The 15,481-nt window shown below is 42.4% G+C and overlaps 1 protein-coding gene across 5 annotated transcripts in view; it reads left to right on the top strand.

Annotated features, from left to right (window-relative positions):
- The window catches only part of KCNT2 (potassium sodium-activated channel subfamily T member 2), a 389,104-nt gene extending 374,724 nt beyond the window's left edge, over positions 1 to 14,380 (top strand). For all 5 annotated transcript variants that reach the window (XM_069968986.1, XM_069968985.1, XM_069968983.1 and 2 more), the window contains 2 exons: positions 5,291 to 5,375; positions 13,651 to 14,380. In XM_069968986.1, the coding sequence (XP_069825087.1) occupies positions 5,291 to 5,375; positions 13,651 to 13,762 (197 nt within the window). In that variant the 3' untranslated portion in view covers positions 13,763 to 14,380. The remainder of the gene's footprint in view (positions 1 to 5,290; positions 5,376 to 13,650) is intronic.
- The last annotated feature ends 1,101 nt before the right edge of the window (positions 14,381 to 15,481 follow it).

The following is a 15,481-nucleotide window of genomic DNA, read 5'->3' as shown; positions in this document are numbered from 1 at the left end:
GCCTAAAGCTGTATGTATTGCATTATTTCTATGGCATGTATGCTATGGATGATTGGATCTCTATTTGCTACTTTGCCTCCATCAGTATTTTACATACTAAACTAAGCCAATGGAAAATTAGGTGAAACTGCCTGGGGGTGTTCTCCTGGCTGCAAGAGCTCAGCTAAGTACCGCCCATCTATTCTCCAAAACTTCCCCTCTGCTACGTTTTAACCTTCCCTGCCTTTTGATTGACAACTACTTGATTTCTATTCCGCCCCTGAGACTGATTCTTGTCCTAGCACCATTCAACCGTTGCAGTGTCACCCTTTACTGCTGCCATTTAATGGAAGAAAAAAATATCTTTATTAAAGGTATGTTAAATAGATATAAAATTATATAACTTTATTAACCCTTTTGCGACCTGGGGTCATTGATGCCTCAATACCCAGGTCGTTTTTGGACATCAGCTTATGGGATCATAATGATCCCATAAGCTGATGTCCGTATATCTGCTCCCTCTCCTCTGTCTCCTGCTGCTGTTACAATCTTGTCACAGCGTCAGGGGAGAGAGGGGAGGAGGCAGAGCTCACGGCTGTGTGCCCGTCACGCGCCCTCCCTTCCCTCCCTTGCCAGCCTCTGTAGTTAGGAAATCAGAAGCCTGAGGCATCCGGTTTCCATGTCCACCATCAGGGCTCTACGATCACTTCGCAGAGCCCCGATGGACACCGGCAGAGAATTCTCCCTCGGTAGAGGGAGAATTTTCTGTCAGGAGCCCTATAGATGCTGCGGTCGTGCTGACCGCAGTATCTATAGGGTTAACTTTTAGCACCAGAGCACAGCTCCGGTGCTGAGAGTTGCAGCGGGTCTCCAACTATCACTGATAGCCGAGACCCGCCGCGGATGACACGGGTTCAACTCCAGTGTAAATTAACGTCGCTGCAGCATCAGGCATAGGCTGCAGCAACGTTAATTAACTGTGGAGCGGCGGGAGGGGGTTAAAGGAATGTAAGTATTTTTTTTTTTTATCAGAATACCCCTTAAAGTCACCTGAATTTGTCACCTTACAAAAATGAGACGGTTAACTCGTGCACTGTCCCCTGTTATACCTGTTCCTGATGTGTAATGTTGTGACAATGTCTACTATATAAATTGTATTATGCAATGCACAGTGTACACCATGGAGTTTGGGCAGCCCTCGAACAAAGAAGGAGGATGTTGCCGCTCTTGCTTAGTGGAAAACACCAGGAAAATTATTTCTGCCCCTTTGTTTTGGTTGAAATTTTAAAAAGGTTTGGCCACTCTATAGTGAAATAGTTCAGTGTACAGTATTAGTAAGTGTACCCACTATATACTGTATACTGACAGCAGCTTTCTGTGTACTTCATAGAGCTAATATCAGTATCCACTCCTCCAGGCTGGGCTGTCCTGCTCTGTGTTGATTATGTCCATAAGATGGCGACATGGAGGAGCATGTTACTATGCCCCGCCCCCCCAGTGTCCACCACCATATATATCTATGGAGGACACTGGGTTGCTGGGCATGGTCACATGCTCATCTATGTTGGCCATCTTATGGACAGGCTCACCACAGAGCAGGGCAGCCCAGCCTGGAGGAGGGGAAGCTGGTTTTAGCTCTATGAGGCACATAGGGAGCTGCTGTCAGCATCACGTGTTTCGCAACCTCAGTGAACCAGCCAGACCTTCTACCAGGAAGGAACAGCCAAGCCAAGGGGGTTCTCCAGTCAAGGTCTTTTTCCCTTGGCTTGGTTGTTCCTTCTCAGTAGAAGGTCTGGCTAGTTCACTGATGTTGAGGAACATATGATGGTGTCTCTGCAGTATTTTTGCACAGTGGTTTTTACATCCAGCACAACACAGGGGTTATACAGCTCTATTTGCACTGGGCTCTGCTATGTGTACGAGCCCCTAATTCACATTCATACAATGTCCTCAGATCACATTTTATATTTCTGTGTCCAATAAAAAAAAGTTAGAGAAATCCTAGTCACACGGTGAGGTAATTTAATAGCAGACAGGTCGTATTTTTCCGCATTGACTTATTGACTTTACATTTACAATCAAAATACGAGTGTTGATTGCAGCAAACGGCTCCGCGCCAGTATATATTATTGCTTTGTGAATTCAGCGCTCATCTCTCTTTGTTGTTCTCTCTCTTTTTTTTTTTTTTTTATTGTTTTTATTTGCTGTTATAAAACTGATCACAAATGTTTGGGAATTTCTATTTTGATAGGCAATAGAAAGTCAAAATAACACAGAGATCATCTCCTCCATACAATGGTTTGTACATGCATATTCCTCTTGTACGTTCAGTTTCAGTCATTTAATGGCGCATTTTCCCTCAACTCCAGTTTTTCCTCACTCGCTATGACAAAAGGCCTATCAATTCTGTCTCATTTTGTCTATTTTTTTTTTATTTTTTTTACTGAGTAACCTCAGGGCATCTGTAATATGAAATCCATCCTGCCTAGCATAAACATAGACTACAAATTATTCACCACGGAGTAAACAACATGTGGGAGAGTTCTTTCAGAAAATTGGCTACCACAGGTAATATCATTCACAGCTGTAAAACTGAGACTTCAATTATACTATTAACCGTTTCACTTTCCTTGCCTTCTCCTTTACCCAGCAGCAGCCAATGACAGGTCCTATAGGGGGAATATAAAGGAAAGGCTCTGTGCAAAACACTACTCCTACATCATGCTGTGTTTGGGAGGGGGGGGGGGTATCGGAAAAAAAAGGCATTTACAAATAGTGATGAGCAAAGCGAATCTGGCGAATCAAGATTCGCGGTGAATCATGCTGACAATTCGCTTTGTTTTGCCAAGCAAATTCACGCTGATTTTTTAAGGAAGTTAGCTAAGAAACAAAATGGCGGCTGCACATGCTGTCTGGAGCGTCACTGGGTGGGAGAAAGGGATTAACCATAATCCCTACTGCCCGTCCAATCAGCTGCAGGCCCCTCTGTGATGTCAGCACCTCCCCCTCTATATGAGTCGGCTGTGTGTGGAGGAGAGAGCAGGATGGCAGCAGGCAGTTACAGCAGAGCAGGGAGAGACTAACAGAGGGATATGGGACACAGAGGAGAGGAATGGTGTAGATTGGATGATTGACTGGCTGATTGACATTGTTTTTAAATTGTGATTTTCCGATTTGTGACGCTTCAACAACATGCTTTAACAAATTCGTCCTTCTGTAATAGTCCCAGTATTGTAGCTACTATAGTTTGGCTGTTTTAATGAACTAAATGAGGTTGACCGAAAATTCGCTCGCAGTGAAGGAGCAGCAGTAGTCATTGGAGGCCAGTGGAGGTCCAGCAATAGTCATTTGAGGCCAGTACAGGAGCAGCAATAGTCAACATGGAGGCCGCTTGTCTTAAAGCTATACTGACATGACACAGGGGGTGGGCTAGTGCAACATCCCTGCTGGTTGGAAGTGTTCCGGGCATCATGGGAAAGAGCTTTTCCCGCCCGGAACACTTCCTGCTTTCTAAAATGGTGGCTAAAAATTTGGAGCGGACTTCCAAAAATCCGAATCCGACCGGACTCTGACTTTTGGGAAAATCCGACCCGAATCCCATACCGGCCAAACCGGTTCGCTAATCTCTAACCATGACAACCGACTAAACCGCACCAGGGAGTGGAGTCTAAGGAGCCGCTGGTCTACACTAGAACTAAAAGTTGGGGTTGCTGCGGCAGGTGACCACAAGTTAGCTACCCCTGGTTTGGCTAGCTAGCGGTGGTGGGTGAGGTGCAGGAGAGTAGACAGGCGCAGGTCAGGACAGCAGTAGGGAAAGTAAAAATGGACAGAAGCATGGGCAGGAATGGAACTGGGGCAGATTAATTGGGGGTAAGGACACAGAAGCTCCAACAAGGGAACCATGACAAGACTGGCTACTTATATGAACATTCTGAAACAGACAGGGAGTAGAGACCTGTAAGCAGTTGAGCCAGGGCATGTGGGTTGCAGTGTCCACTGTGAGGGGAAGACTAGAAGAGAGGGGACCAATGGTATGGGTTGTCATCGCAGCCATAACAGAAACCTAGGAGGAATACTTGTCCCCAGCCATTTCTGAATTTTACATTTCAGATTTGTCTACGTTCTGTTTGAATTAAACTTGCTGGAGTTGAAAAGTATATAAGTTCTAGCACTGTAGAAGCAGTATTTTATAGATCTTCTGATGATCTGATTGGTCTTTTATTATTTACGTGTATATTTTGATTATGCTGTTGGGCAGCGATGTAACCAGGAAGGTCAGGAAGGTGTAAGCCCTATAAAAAACCTTTGAATATTTATCAGCACCATCTGAAACTTAAAGGGAATGTGTTGCCTACATTTTTTATTGATTACAGTCAAACACTAAAACATGTAATCTTTTTTTTTTTTTTTCTGACTATAATTGATTTTATTTCACTTTTATACATTGTTATAGGTGCTTCCATCTTGCCTAAGTTTTTTTTATAAGAACATTTAGTGACATGCTTTACAACAAGCCTCATGGACATAGATGCCAATAGAAAAAGTCTGTCCCCTTGTGATGAATGTGAAACATTATTAAGCATACTCTGTGACCTATGAAGAGGTTATTCTATAGGGATCTGCTATTGTCGAATACTGGTGCTATCTATGTACTGGTGTCACCTGTCACTGTACACGCTGTACAGACATAACAGGAATAGCTTAATTTTAGACCAAGTGGTGAAAACTGCAAGATTTCAGGATTATTTTTTTTAATAATATAGATAGAAAATGAAAAATAAAAATCATGGGGGGAAAAAAATCATCATATTTCTTAAAAAATATGTTTAACATAAAAACTTGACTTAAAGGGGAACTATAAGCATGTTGGATGAATTGGGGCGCCAAGGAGGAAGGTATTTCTCTTATCGTTTTCCTGTTCCCGTGCTCTGTAATCCTTGGTCTGGAGCACTGCCCCGCCCCCATCACGCAAGCCCACTCCTTCTAATCATAATCAAGAAGGAGGCGGATCAGTACTCTGGGGGCGGAGCAGTGCTCCTAACAGTGCTCCGGACCGAGGATTACACTGCTAACTGCACAGGAACGGCACCTTATCCCCGTAATATAATAAATAATACTTTGTGTCGTTCACCCATTTTGGTAACAAAATTCTTGCTGTTTTCCAGGGATGAAATCTTCCACATGGTCAATGGTTCTTTAAGCCTATTTTAACTGTGTTTCTTTCTTTAAATGTATTGCTTTCCCGTGACACCTAGTGAAATTGCAGAGCATTTCTGGGAATAATCTTGCCTTTTGTTTTTTTCTCCCCTAGATGAAATGAATGATCAACAGAACACCCTGTCCTACATCCTCATCAATCCTTCCCCAGACACCAGATTGGAACTGAATGATGTTGTGTAAGTCGAGAGACGAGAGCTCAGAGATCTCATCCACTCTATATCCCTTTTTTTTTTATATGCAGCCCTTCACTCAATGCCATCCAGCTTTCTGCACATTTGTTGCAGTTCTTACTGTCTCCTGAGTAACAGAGAAGCGGAGCCGTACAATGTGGCTTATATTCCTGGTTTGTATGGAGTCGGCATTACACATGGGGCTGCCTGATTCTTGCGCCGCGGAGTCGTGTAGTAATCATTGCTTGTGACTAGATGTAAGCTCAGTAACAAAAGAATAACACATTATATTACGTAAACATGGGCACTATATGGGAACGGGGTCAATGGATCGAGGAGAGACATATGGGACGCAGCAATGAAGGTTGAGAATACGGGAAGTGGTTGGGATGTAGATTTTACCCTGTGGAGGTTTTTGCTTTAAGGATGTGTAGTTGTACTTTAAGAAATTGGAGTCAAGTGAAGCTAGGATAAGACTATGGGTCAACCCAGCTACACAGTGTCTACAGAGTGCTCGGTGTAGCAGTATTACAAGGCTTGAGGAAAGATGAAAGGAGGTAGATTTGTTTAGTCTCTAGAAGAGACGTATAAGGGGAGATATGATTGATTTAATTTTAATATATAAATGGCCACTATGAGAAATATGGGGAAACAATGTTCCGGGTAAAATCCCCTTGAAAGACAAGGGGGCACTGCCTCCGCCTGGAGAAAAAAGGTTCACTCTTCGGAGGAAACAAGATGTCTCCATCATGAGAACAGTGTGTCTGTGGAAGAGGCAAATCAGATCTGGTCACAGCAAAAACAGTGGAGGCTTCACAACAGGCTTAGGCAAGTTCTTAGACCAAAATAACATAAATGCATATTCATAGAATGTAGAATTTGTCCATCCAACCCCCCTTCCCTCCATCCACCCCTTCCTTGGTTGAACTTGATGGACATGTGTCTTTATTCAACTGCATTAGCTATATTACTGTGTAAGACATAAGAAATAGTGTTGAGCAAACTTGCTAAACCTTTGCATTCAGTTAAACCTGAACATTCGGCATTTGACTCCCAGTGGCTGGAGAAGTTGGATACAGCCTTAAGGCTCCCAGGAAAACATTGATACAGACATAGGCCTATTACTGTATCCAGCTTTTCCTCTACTCCCTAGAGCTGCATTAAACTTCTCCAGCCACTGGGAGTCAAGTTCAGGGTGTTGGGCTTCAACTGCAATCTGTAGGTAAGTCCTGTGCCCCCTCTGGAGTAATGAAGTATTGCACAATGCACAAGTCAATGGACTGTCTGTGTAAAGCAGGACAAAAAAATCCACCAGAATGAGAAATACTCTTTGTAACTGCTCTCCACTCTTGCTAAGAGCTGAGGATCCGGAACAGAGGGCTTTCTCTAAAAGCTCAAAATTGTCTGACAAATTATGTAAAAATAAGTTTTCTAACCTGGTGAAGACCTATTGAAGCTATTGGACCAAATAGGGCCTAGCCTCAGGGTCAGTGACGTACCTTATTTCAAGAAATTGTAAGCGGTTTTTGTGGCTATCAATTATAAGCAAGGTGTGTGTGTGGGGGTGGGGGTGGGGGGAGTGGCTCAGGGGATGGAGCCAAGGATAAAATGGGTTGGGGTATGAGGGCACTTTGGGTGACGAGGAATATCCTGTTGGGCACTTTAGCCTCAAGATGGGTGAATATCAAAATGTGGAACCATCAGTGTGTTCAAAAATTGGCTGGTGCATGAGGTGATATTATAAAAAAAATACATAGTCATCATGACTGAGACATTTCATGTTTGGATCTGGTCCAGGGAAGACAGGAATGCTAGAGATGCCATACCATGGGTCTCCAAACTGCGACCCTCAAGCTGTTGCAATACTACATTTCCCATCAAGCCTGGGCAGCTAAATCCAAAGCTTAAGCTGTCTGGGCATGATAGGAATTGTGGTTTTGCAACAGCTGGAGAGCCGCAATTTGGAGGTCCATGTGCCATACAATTATGCGTAAAAGTACTGTCTGCGCTGTTATCATATGGGCCCATAGTTACTGTTTCTCCTGTGGCAGCTGTTATTGTGAACTAGTGCTTGAGGAGAATAGTAGGAAGAGGATCGTGGGAGGTAAGTATCAGCAAAGAAAAAAGAAGAAGAAACTGTGAACGACTGAACCCCATGGCTTAAGAAGTTGGATACAGCCCATGGGCTGTGGCTGTATCCATGTTTTTCCAGACTCCCTAAGGCTGCATTCCACTTTTTAAGCCCCCCGTATTCAAATTACTAATGTTTGAGTTGGGCTCATCTTTTTCGGCCCCTAGCACACATCCCAGATACTGATGCCAGTTGGATCACTAGATGCTACTGGACTCCATTGCTACATTGGTTATGTCTCAATGACATGTCAAAATTCTTCTTTTTTTAAAGTAACAGTGCCCATTCAATAAACTATAATATACTTTATACATTTCTGTGCCATTTAGTTCTCCCATAGCCTAAGTACCAGTATTAATAAATATCGGCCAATATCAATAATAGTGAATATTTCTAATACAAGCTCTTGGGAATGCAGCTGACTAGTCACGCTCTTGGCTCGGTAGAGAATAGCAGATGATTTCCATAATGACGGTTTTCATTCCTCTAAAACTTTGGTAAAGCTCCATAATTTGGATCCAAACTGCCGTACACCTGGAATAGTCATCTCTGCCTCGCTGTTCACGTACCTTACTATAATAAGGTAAAAATGGACCTAATGCAGCGAACACTGTCGCTCCCTCCATGCCCCAGCAGCGGGTTTACAAGCAGATGGATGTTAACCTGTTTGTTGGTTCTCAATGTAAATGGGTGGCAGGGTCATCATTTACGGCTAATTCAGACTGCGCTGACAGTTATTTCCTGAGCGCTGGAGAGTTTTCTCAGGACTGAGTTAGTATTTAAACACTTCTACAAAGTGCAGTTCTCTAGCGGCTGTTAAAAAAGCACTTATTCAGCATGGCTGAGCATTTCAAGCCAGAGTGAATTAAAAGCCATTAAAATGTAAAGTGGAAAGCGAGGTCGGCTCCTAACTATGTGACACCTTAATATTTTTAATAGCTGTTTCACAAATTGCAATATGCTTATATTCTTCATGTTTGATAGTCCAGCGGTTATAGGAAAGCTATATCTGCAGCCCTGACATAGAGCGCTTCATTCACGGGAATATTTTCCCGCACGCTTTTTACGGCTTGGAGGAGGGAACCTAATTTGGCCATTTCTCAATATCTGTCAGTTTCATATTTCCGATTAAGCTTTAGTACAATGTCCTGTAGCTCCCTGCGGCATTACACATAAAACATAAAAATTTATCAATGGTGCCAAATATGGTGGTTATTCAGGTCTGCACAAAGTTCACTAGGTGGATAGGCAAGGGGGTGAGGCATGGTGTGAAGGGGCGTGTCCCCCTCCTTTGCCAAAATTTACTACTAGTCACCCCTGAATGCAGACATAAAGCCTAGCTGGCGTCGATTTCATCAACGGCCGATGGGTAGCTGAGAAGTGTTGGGATATATGTAGGGAAAAAAAGCAGTCGGCACTCAGGTTGGTTGTGGTGCCTGGCAAAGGCACAAATAGTAGAAGCAAGGAAATCCCGGCACTCATGAAATCTTCTGCTTAAGTTATTTATTCACACAATAGTGGCAAACTGCATACAACACTCGGCAACCACTTTTACAGAAGATTTGGCGAATGCCAGGATATATGTTGATAAATGTTGCCTCTATATAAATCCTGAAAGTGGTGGGCTATTAATTAGTAGGACTGATGAGTGACATGATGGTCTTAAATGTTTTTTTTTTTTTTTCTTTTTTTCTTTTTGTTGTTGTTGAGCAAAAAAGCTGCTCAAAACGCGATACATCCAAAGCGAAGCATGTTGAGGGTTTGGCTTCTCCTGCAAACTGTGGAGTTTCTCTCCCATAGAGTTTAATAGAATGTCTTCTGTTCAGCTCAAAAACGCAAAAAAAATAAAAAAAAATAAAGACAACAACAAAAAAAGAGCCATTCCCACCTAAAGTCAAAATACCAAGATAATATTTGGCAGTCATTGACATCAATATGCAAGAGGCATACATCAGAGGTAGGGATGGTCCGAACTGAGTTCAGTTCGAGTTCGTACGGACTCAAACTCTCGGAAATGATTCCCGCTGTCTGGCGGCTCCGTGGAGCCTGGAGCGGGAGGACCGCCTGTCTGGCGGCTCCTACAGCGGGAGGACCGCCTGGAAAACTGGGATACAGCCATAGCCATAGGCTGTATCCCAGTTTTCCAGGCGGTCCTCCAGCTGTATCCACCTGCTGCACGGAGCGGGCAAACAGCGGGAAATCCGATGCCGAGCGTTCGGGTTCTTAGGTAACCCGAACCTTGGCAGTTTCGGACCATCCCTAATCAGAGGGCTCAGTTGCTTGTAGGTTAGGAGATGTGAGGTGAAGAGGTAATCTGTATATTAGGTAATCAGTATATTAGTCTATTTTTCTATGGACATTGGAAAACTGAATCCCCAAGTGAGCTGACTCTTCCCCACAACCTGCTCTGGTGTATGGGAATCCCTGCTGACTCCCTGACTTACTGACAAGCAGATACACTGTAGCGTCAGGTAGTGCTGTGGCTGCATCTATTAAACATGACCTGGTATAACAGGTAACAGAGCGGTGGTAATACTCCTGCTGCAAACAAAAGTTCTAATCAATTCCTGTGAAATAGTCATGAGGAGCTGTCCAGCTTTTGTTGTGTTCATTGATCTCAGCCAGCAGACACTGACAGTTGGGCTCTGAGTCTAGAAAAAGACATGCGTCCCCCCTTGTATTGTTGCAAATGTTAAAGGGGTTATCCAGAAAAAAATCTTTTTCTTTCAAATCAACTGGTTTCAGAAAGTTAAGTAGATTTGTAATTTACTTCTGTTAAAAACCTAATCTTCCCATACCATACTTATCAGCTGCTGTATGTCCTGCAGGAAGTGTTTTTTTTTTTTTCTGCAGTGTGACACAGCGCTCTTTGCTGACACCTCTGTCCAAGACAGGAACTGTCATGGCCAGTAGAGTTTTTCTATGGGGATTTGCTACTACTCTGGACAGTTCCTGTCTCGGACAGAGGTGGCAGCAGAGAGCACTGTGTCAGACTGGAAAGAAAACAACATTTCCTGCAGGACATACAGCAGCTGATAAGTATGGGAAGGCGAGATTTTTAAATAGTAGTAAATGACAAATCTTTATAACTGAAACCAGTTGATTTGAAAGAAAAAGATTTTGACTGGAGTTTCCTGTTAAGTATTCCAATTTTAGGGTGCCTTCACACGCACCGTATCGCTGCGTATTTATCGCTACGAGTTTCTTGCACATAAATCCACAGTGAAACTGATTGCTATAAAGTCAATGTATGTGTATTCTCGCTGCGTGTTTGGTGCGATTTTTACATGCGAGTTTTGATTTTCACAGGAGAGTTTAACACCACAAAAAAACGCAGCTACTTTTGTGCGAGTTTTATGCGAGTTTCGTGTGAGTTTTGTGCGATAAATACGCAGCTATACGGTATGTGTGAAGGCACCCTGTTATAAATTCAGTATAAGGCTATGTTCACACAATGCTAGACACCGGCAGTTCCATGACCTGGCCTGGTCACGGAACGGCCATTGTCAGAAAAGATCATCCAGGCCGGTACTGCAATATCGTCCAGATGATCTTTGGTGCTGCTGAATTCGGATGCGTGCGCATGCGTGCGCGCCCGCATTTGGATTCCCCGCTGCTCACAATGGAGTGTGCAGCCGGAGGTGCATGTTCCATTGTGTGAACTGAGGGTTTTCTGCAGCTGCCATTCATTGAATACCGGCATGTCAGTTTCTTGCAGCGCCACAGCCCTCAGCACAACGTAAATTCTGTACTAATCACGGCCGTTGCAACAACGGCCGTGATTAGTACGGTGCTTAAGTTGTGTGAACATAGTCTATTATTGTAAGCAAAATTCTCATCAGGCTGCAACGCCCATCACAACCACTGGGTGGCCTGAGATGGACACGCATACCATAAACAACTCCTGACAGAGTATCATGTTTAGTTTTCTTTTTAGAATTGACACATGACTCATCTCAGTATAAAAATGCGTCCAACCTTATCTTTCTTTTTAAATTTAGCCTCTTGTATGTTTACCTCCACTGCAAGTCCATTCATGCTTGCAAATGCCATATAATTTGTAGTAGATACTGCATAGTTGTCTGGTTCACTCGAATGGGAGAAGGCTGCAGTACCTTGCATAGTTACTACACAATGTATGGCATTTGCCACTACAAACAAAGATGCAGCCAAGGTACTGTAACTACTACTATTAATACTAAGAGGCTAGACTGCTGTGACCTCATCAAACAGCTGAATGGTGGAGATCCTAGGAGTAAGACTCCTGAAGATAAATATAAATAATAAATAAAGATATAATATTCATGGTCTACCGGGGGTCAACTACCCCTGAGCACTGATCCAGCCCTTCCATAGCCACCCCTCTCCATTGATAATCATTAAAAGGGGCAGGCTACGGGTCGGCGATCCACCGGCCGGGGGCGGAGTGGATCAGTGCTCTGGGGTGATATCCCTACCCCCAGTGCTCCTAACGGCTTACCGGCAGAGGATTTCACAGCTATCAACACAGAACGGTGCCGAGAAGGTAACATACATACAGTACCTTAACTCTCAGTGTCCCATGCCCACTAGGGAGCTATCAGCAGGTTAGATTTGTCTAAGCTGCTGATAGTTCCCCTTTAATGAATTCAAATAAGTGAAATAGTAGGGGTGGGCGTATCTCATATTTATCTATGTTATTGGAGAAATTTAGTTGTTTATTAGTGTCGAGCGAGCACTAAAATGTTTGAGTGCTTGAGTGCTCAACTCGAGTAAGGAATTCCAATAAAATCAACGGGAGACTCCAGCATTTAGCCAGATACCCCCTGGTCTTTCAAGGTACATTTTTTTCCTGCTAATTTTTGTATATTTCATTTACACATCCCCTTAATAGCTGAAATATACAAAATTTTGAACGAAAAAATGAAATTGTTACTGTGGCGGAAGATATAATTGACAGTGAACGATTGTTCGGCCGTCAGTTATTAAAGATGTATGGCCACCTTTGCCCAAATACCACGAGGTGCTTGGTCGAGAATTGAGCATGTTTGCTCAACACTAAGGTGTAGACATTAAAGGGAATCTGTACCTGCGTGTAGCTGCCCCCAAACTGCTGGTACCACATTGTAGAGGTCTTCACGCTGCATCTGGTACAAAGGGTCGTCCTTTCTCCTGGTGCTGGTAAGAAAAAGTACTTTTATTGCTGCGGCGGTAGTCAATCTGGCATGGCCTAGAGCATGGAAGCACAGATTGACTTCCCCACCCTGTGCCAATAAAAGCAGTTTTTCTTCAAAATACTGGCACCAGGAGAAAGGGCGACCCCTGAATTGGATATGATGTAAGGACCTCTACAACATGCAACCGGATTTGCTTTAAAATCATTGGTAGTCGCCCACACACCTTCCTATGTAAGCGGATAGGCCTCACGAACGATCCAGGGATCACACTACGTTCAACAGTGTCCATTGCATAGCAACAGACGCTATTAAACTGCCGTCCGCCAGGCTGCATTTAGGACGTTCCTGCAGCTGATACCTCTGTATCAACTGTAGGAACGTTCTTTTTTAACATTGATTTGTGGGCACCATTGAGTGTGCCTGCAAATCGATTAACCATTCACTTCAATATAATGTGTGGCCAGAGCCGCACATTACATTGTGTGAGCAGCTGTTATTTCCAGTTGCTGTTTACTCGACAGCATCCGGAAATAATAGGCAGGTACATTATTCTAACGCCCATTCTAAAGAACGGGCATTAACATAACGATATGCAAACACAGCAGGCAGCATTACATTGATTTCAATACAATGCCGCCCCTGCAGTAAAGAACGGACGCTGATTCCATTGCGATCAGAGTCCATTCTTATGTAGTGTGAACATAGCCTTTCTCTAATGAGCTCACTTGCTCACTTGCCCCTGATCTATTTGCCCCTGTAAAAAGGTCCTGACGGCGCCTAAAATTTTAGTGGAATAAATATTTATTTCCTTGCGTTTTCCTAAAAACAGTATCGGCTATAAGAAAACACCTGACTTTTCACAGCTACACCCGACTAACCAGGTTTTTCTGCTCTGTAAAGCAAATGAATCAGGATTTGTTTGTTGTCCTACGACAATAAATTCCAAATATTTATTAAAAAAAAAAAAAAAAATGTTTATTTCTGTCATTTATAGCTACCTGATTAGACCGGATCCACTGTCATATGTTCCAGCCAATGCATCGAGCCGGAAAAGCAGCTTTTGCAACACAAGCAGGCAAGACTCGAGGGATGACACGCAGCTTTGATATTTCATCAGCTTCAGCGATTTAAGAACTGATTTGTGACGGTAACATCATTCAGCCATGAAAAAAAAAAAAAAAATAAGTAAATCTATTGCCGGGAGGTGCGAGTCAATACCTGTCTGTTACTATATATCCTGGACTGTAAATTTAGTTATTGCTAATGTCGGTAAGCTGTTGTATCAGTGTTATTTCTTTACCGCTGTATTTTCTGACATAGGTTTAACAGGCCGGAAAGGTCGAGCACTTCAGGTAGGATATTCAGACTGCTCGGAGCGAATGGTGTCTCGTACTGGAACTGAATGTTCTCATAAGTGTCTTATAGCTTCTCAATGTGACATTGTTTTTGTTGAATGTTATTTCTGACAGGTCGTAGAGGATATTAAAGCACATACCTGCCTTGACTAAGGGTTTTTTTAGATTACTTTTACAATGCTGACAGTTTACATGTAACTATTTTAGAAGAAATCCTTGCTAAGTAACCTTAATTGACCCCATTTCACTACATGTTAATCTTGATTCAAAAGGCTGTGTTGCGATTGTGTTGCATCCACATTACATTTTTAACTGCAATTTTATTACAGAGGTTTTCCCAGCCTAACTAACATTAGCTAAAGGGATATTCCAGAGGGAATAATTATAATTATTATTACTATTATTATTATTATTATTATTATTATTATTAATGATATCATAATTGTTATTATTTTTGTTATTATTATTATTATTATTATTATTATTATTATTATTTATCTTTTTTTTTTTTTTTTTTTTTTTTAATAAACTGGTTTCAAAAAGATTCCTGCTGCCACCTTTGTCTGTGTCGGGAATTGTCTAGAGCAGGAAAGGTTTTCTACAGGAGGTTTCTACTCTACAGTTCCTGGCGTTGACAGAGGTGGCAGCAGAGAGGACCAAACCTTACTGGAAATAATACATCACTTCATGCAAGGCATAAAGCAGCTGATAAGTACTGGAAGACTTGATGATTATTATTATTATTATTATTATTATTATTATTATTATTATTATTATTATTATTATTCATTTTATTTTTTTCATAGAGGTAATTTACAAATATGTGTAACATTCTGATGCTGGTTAATTAAAAAAAAAAAAAAAAAACTCCAGAATACCCCTTTAATTGTGTAGGGCTTGTTAAGCTAAATATTTTTTCAAATACATTTATTTAGCAAGCTTACCTCTTTCTTTCTGATATGCTGCTATTTGCCTCCCATTATTGAAAGTTCCTTGTGTAGATTAATGACCACCTGAAAAAACATTAGTCTGGCCAATATATATATATATATATATATATATATATATATATATATATATATATTACATAGTTACATAGTCAATACGGTTGAAAAAAGACACATGTCCATCAAGTTCAAACAAGGAGGGGATGGATACAGGGAAGGGGGAGGGGTGATAGGTTCTATACGTATGCATCTATATTATTTTGGTCTAAGAACTTGTCTAGGCCGGTTTTGAAGCCCTCTACTGTTTTTGTTGTGACCAGATCCTGTGGTAGACTGTTCCACAGATTCACAGTTCTCATGGTAAAGAAGGCTTGTCGCCTCCGGAGATTGAACCTTATTTTCTCCAGGCGGAGGCAGCGCCCCCTTGTCTCTCCAGGCGGAGGCAGTGCCCTCTTGTCCTTTGAGGGGGTTTTACCTGGAACATCTTTTCCCCATATTTCTTGTAGGGGCCATTTAAATATTT

This window comes from Dendropsophus ebraccatus, chromosome 4, assembly GCF_027789765.1.
Source record: "Dendropsophus ebraccatus isolate aDenEbr1 chromosome 4, aDenEbr1.pat, whole genome shotgun sequence".
In the NCBI taxonomy this organism is placed as follows: domain Eukaryota; kingdom Metazoa; phylum Chordata; class Amphibia; order Anura; family Hylidae; genus Dendropsophus; species Dendropsophus ebraccatus.
Note: the sequence above shows the minus strand (reverse complement) of the source record. Positions and strands in the feature narration are given on the sequence as shown.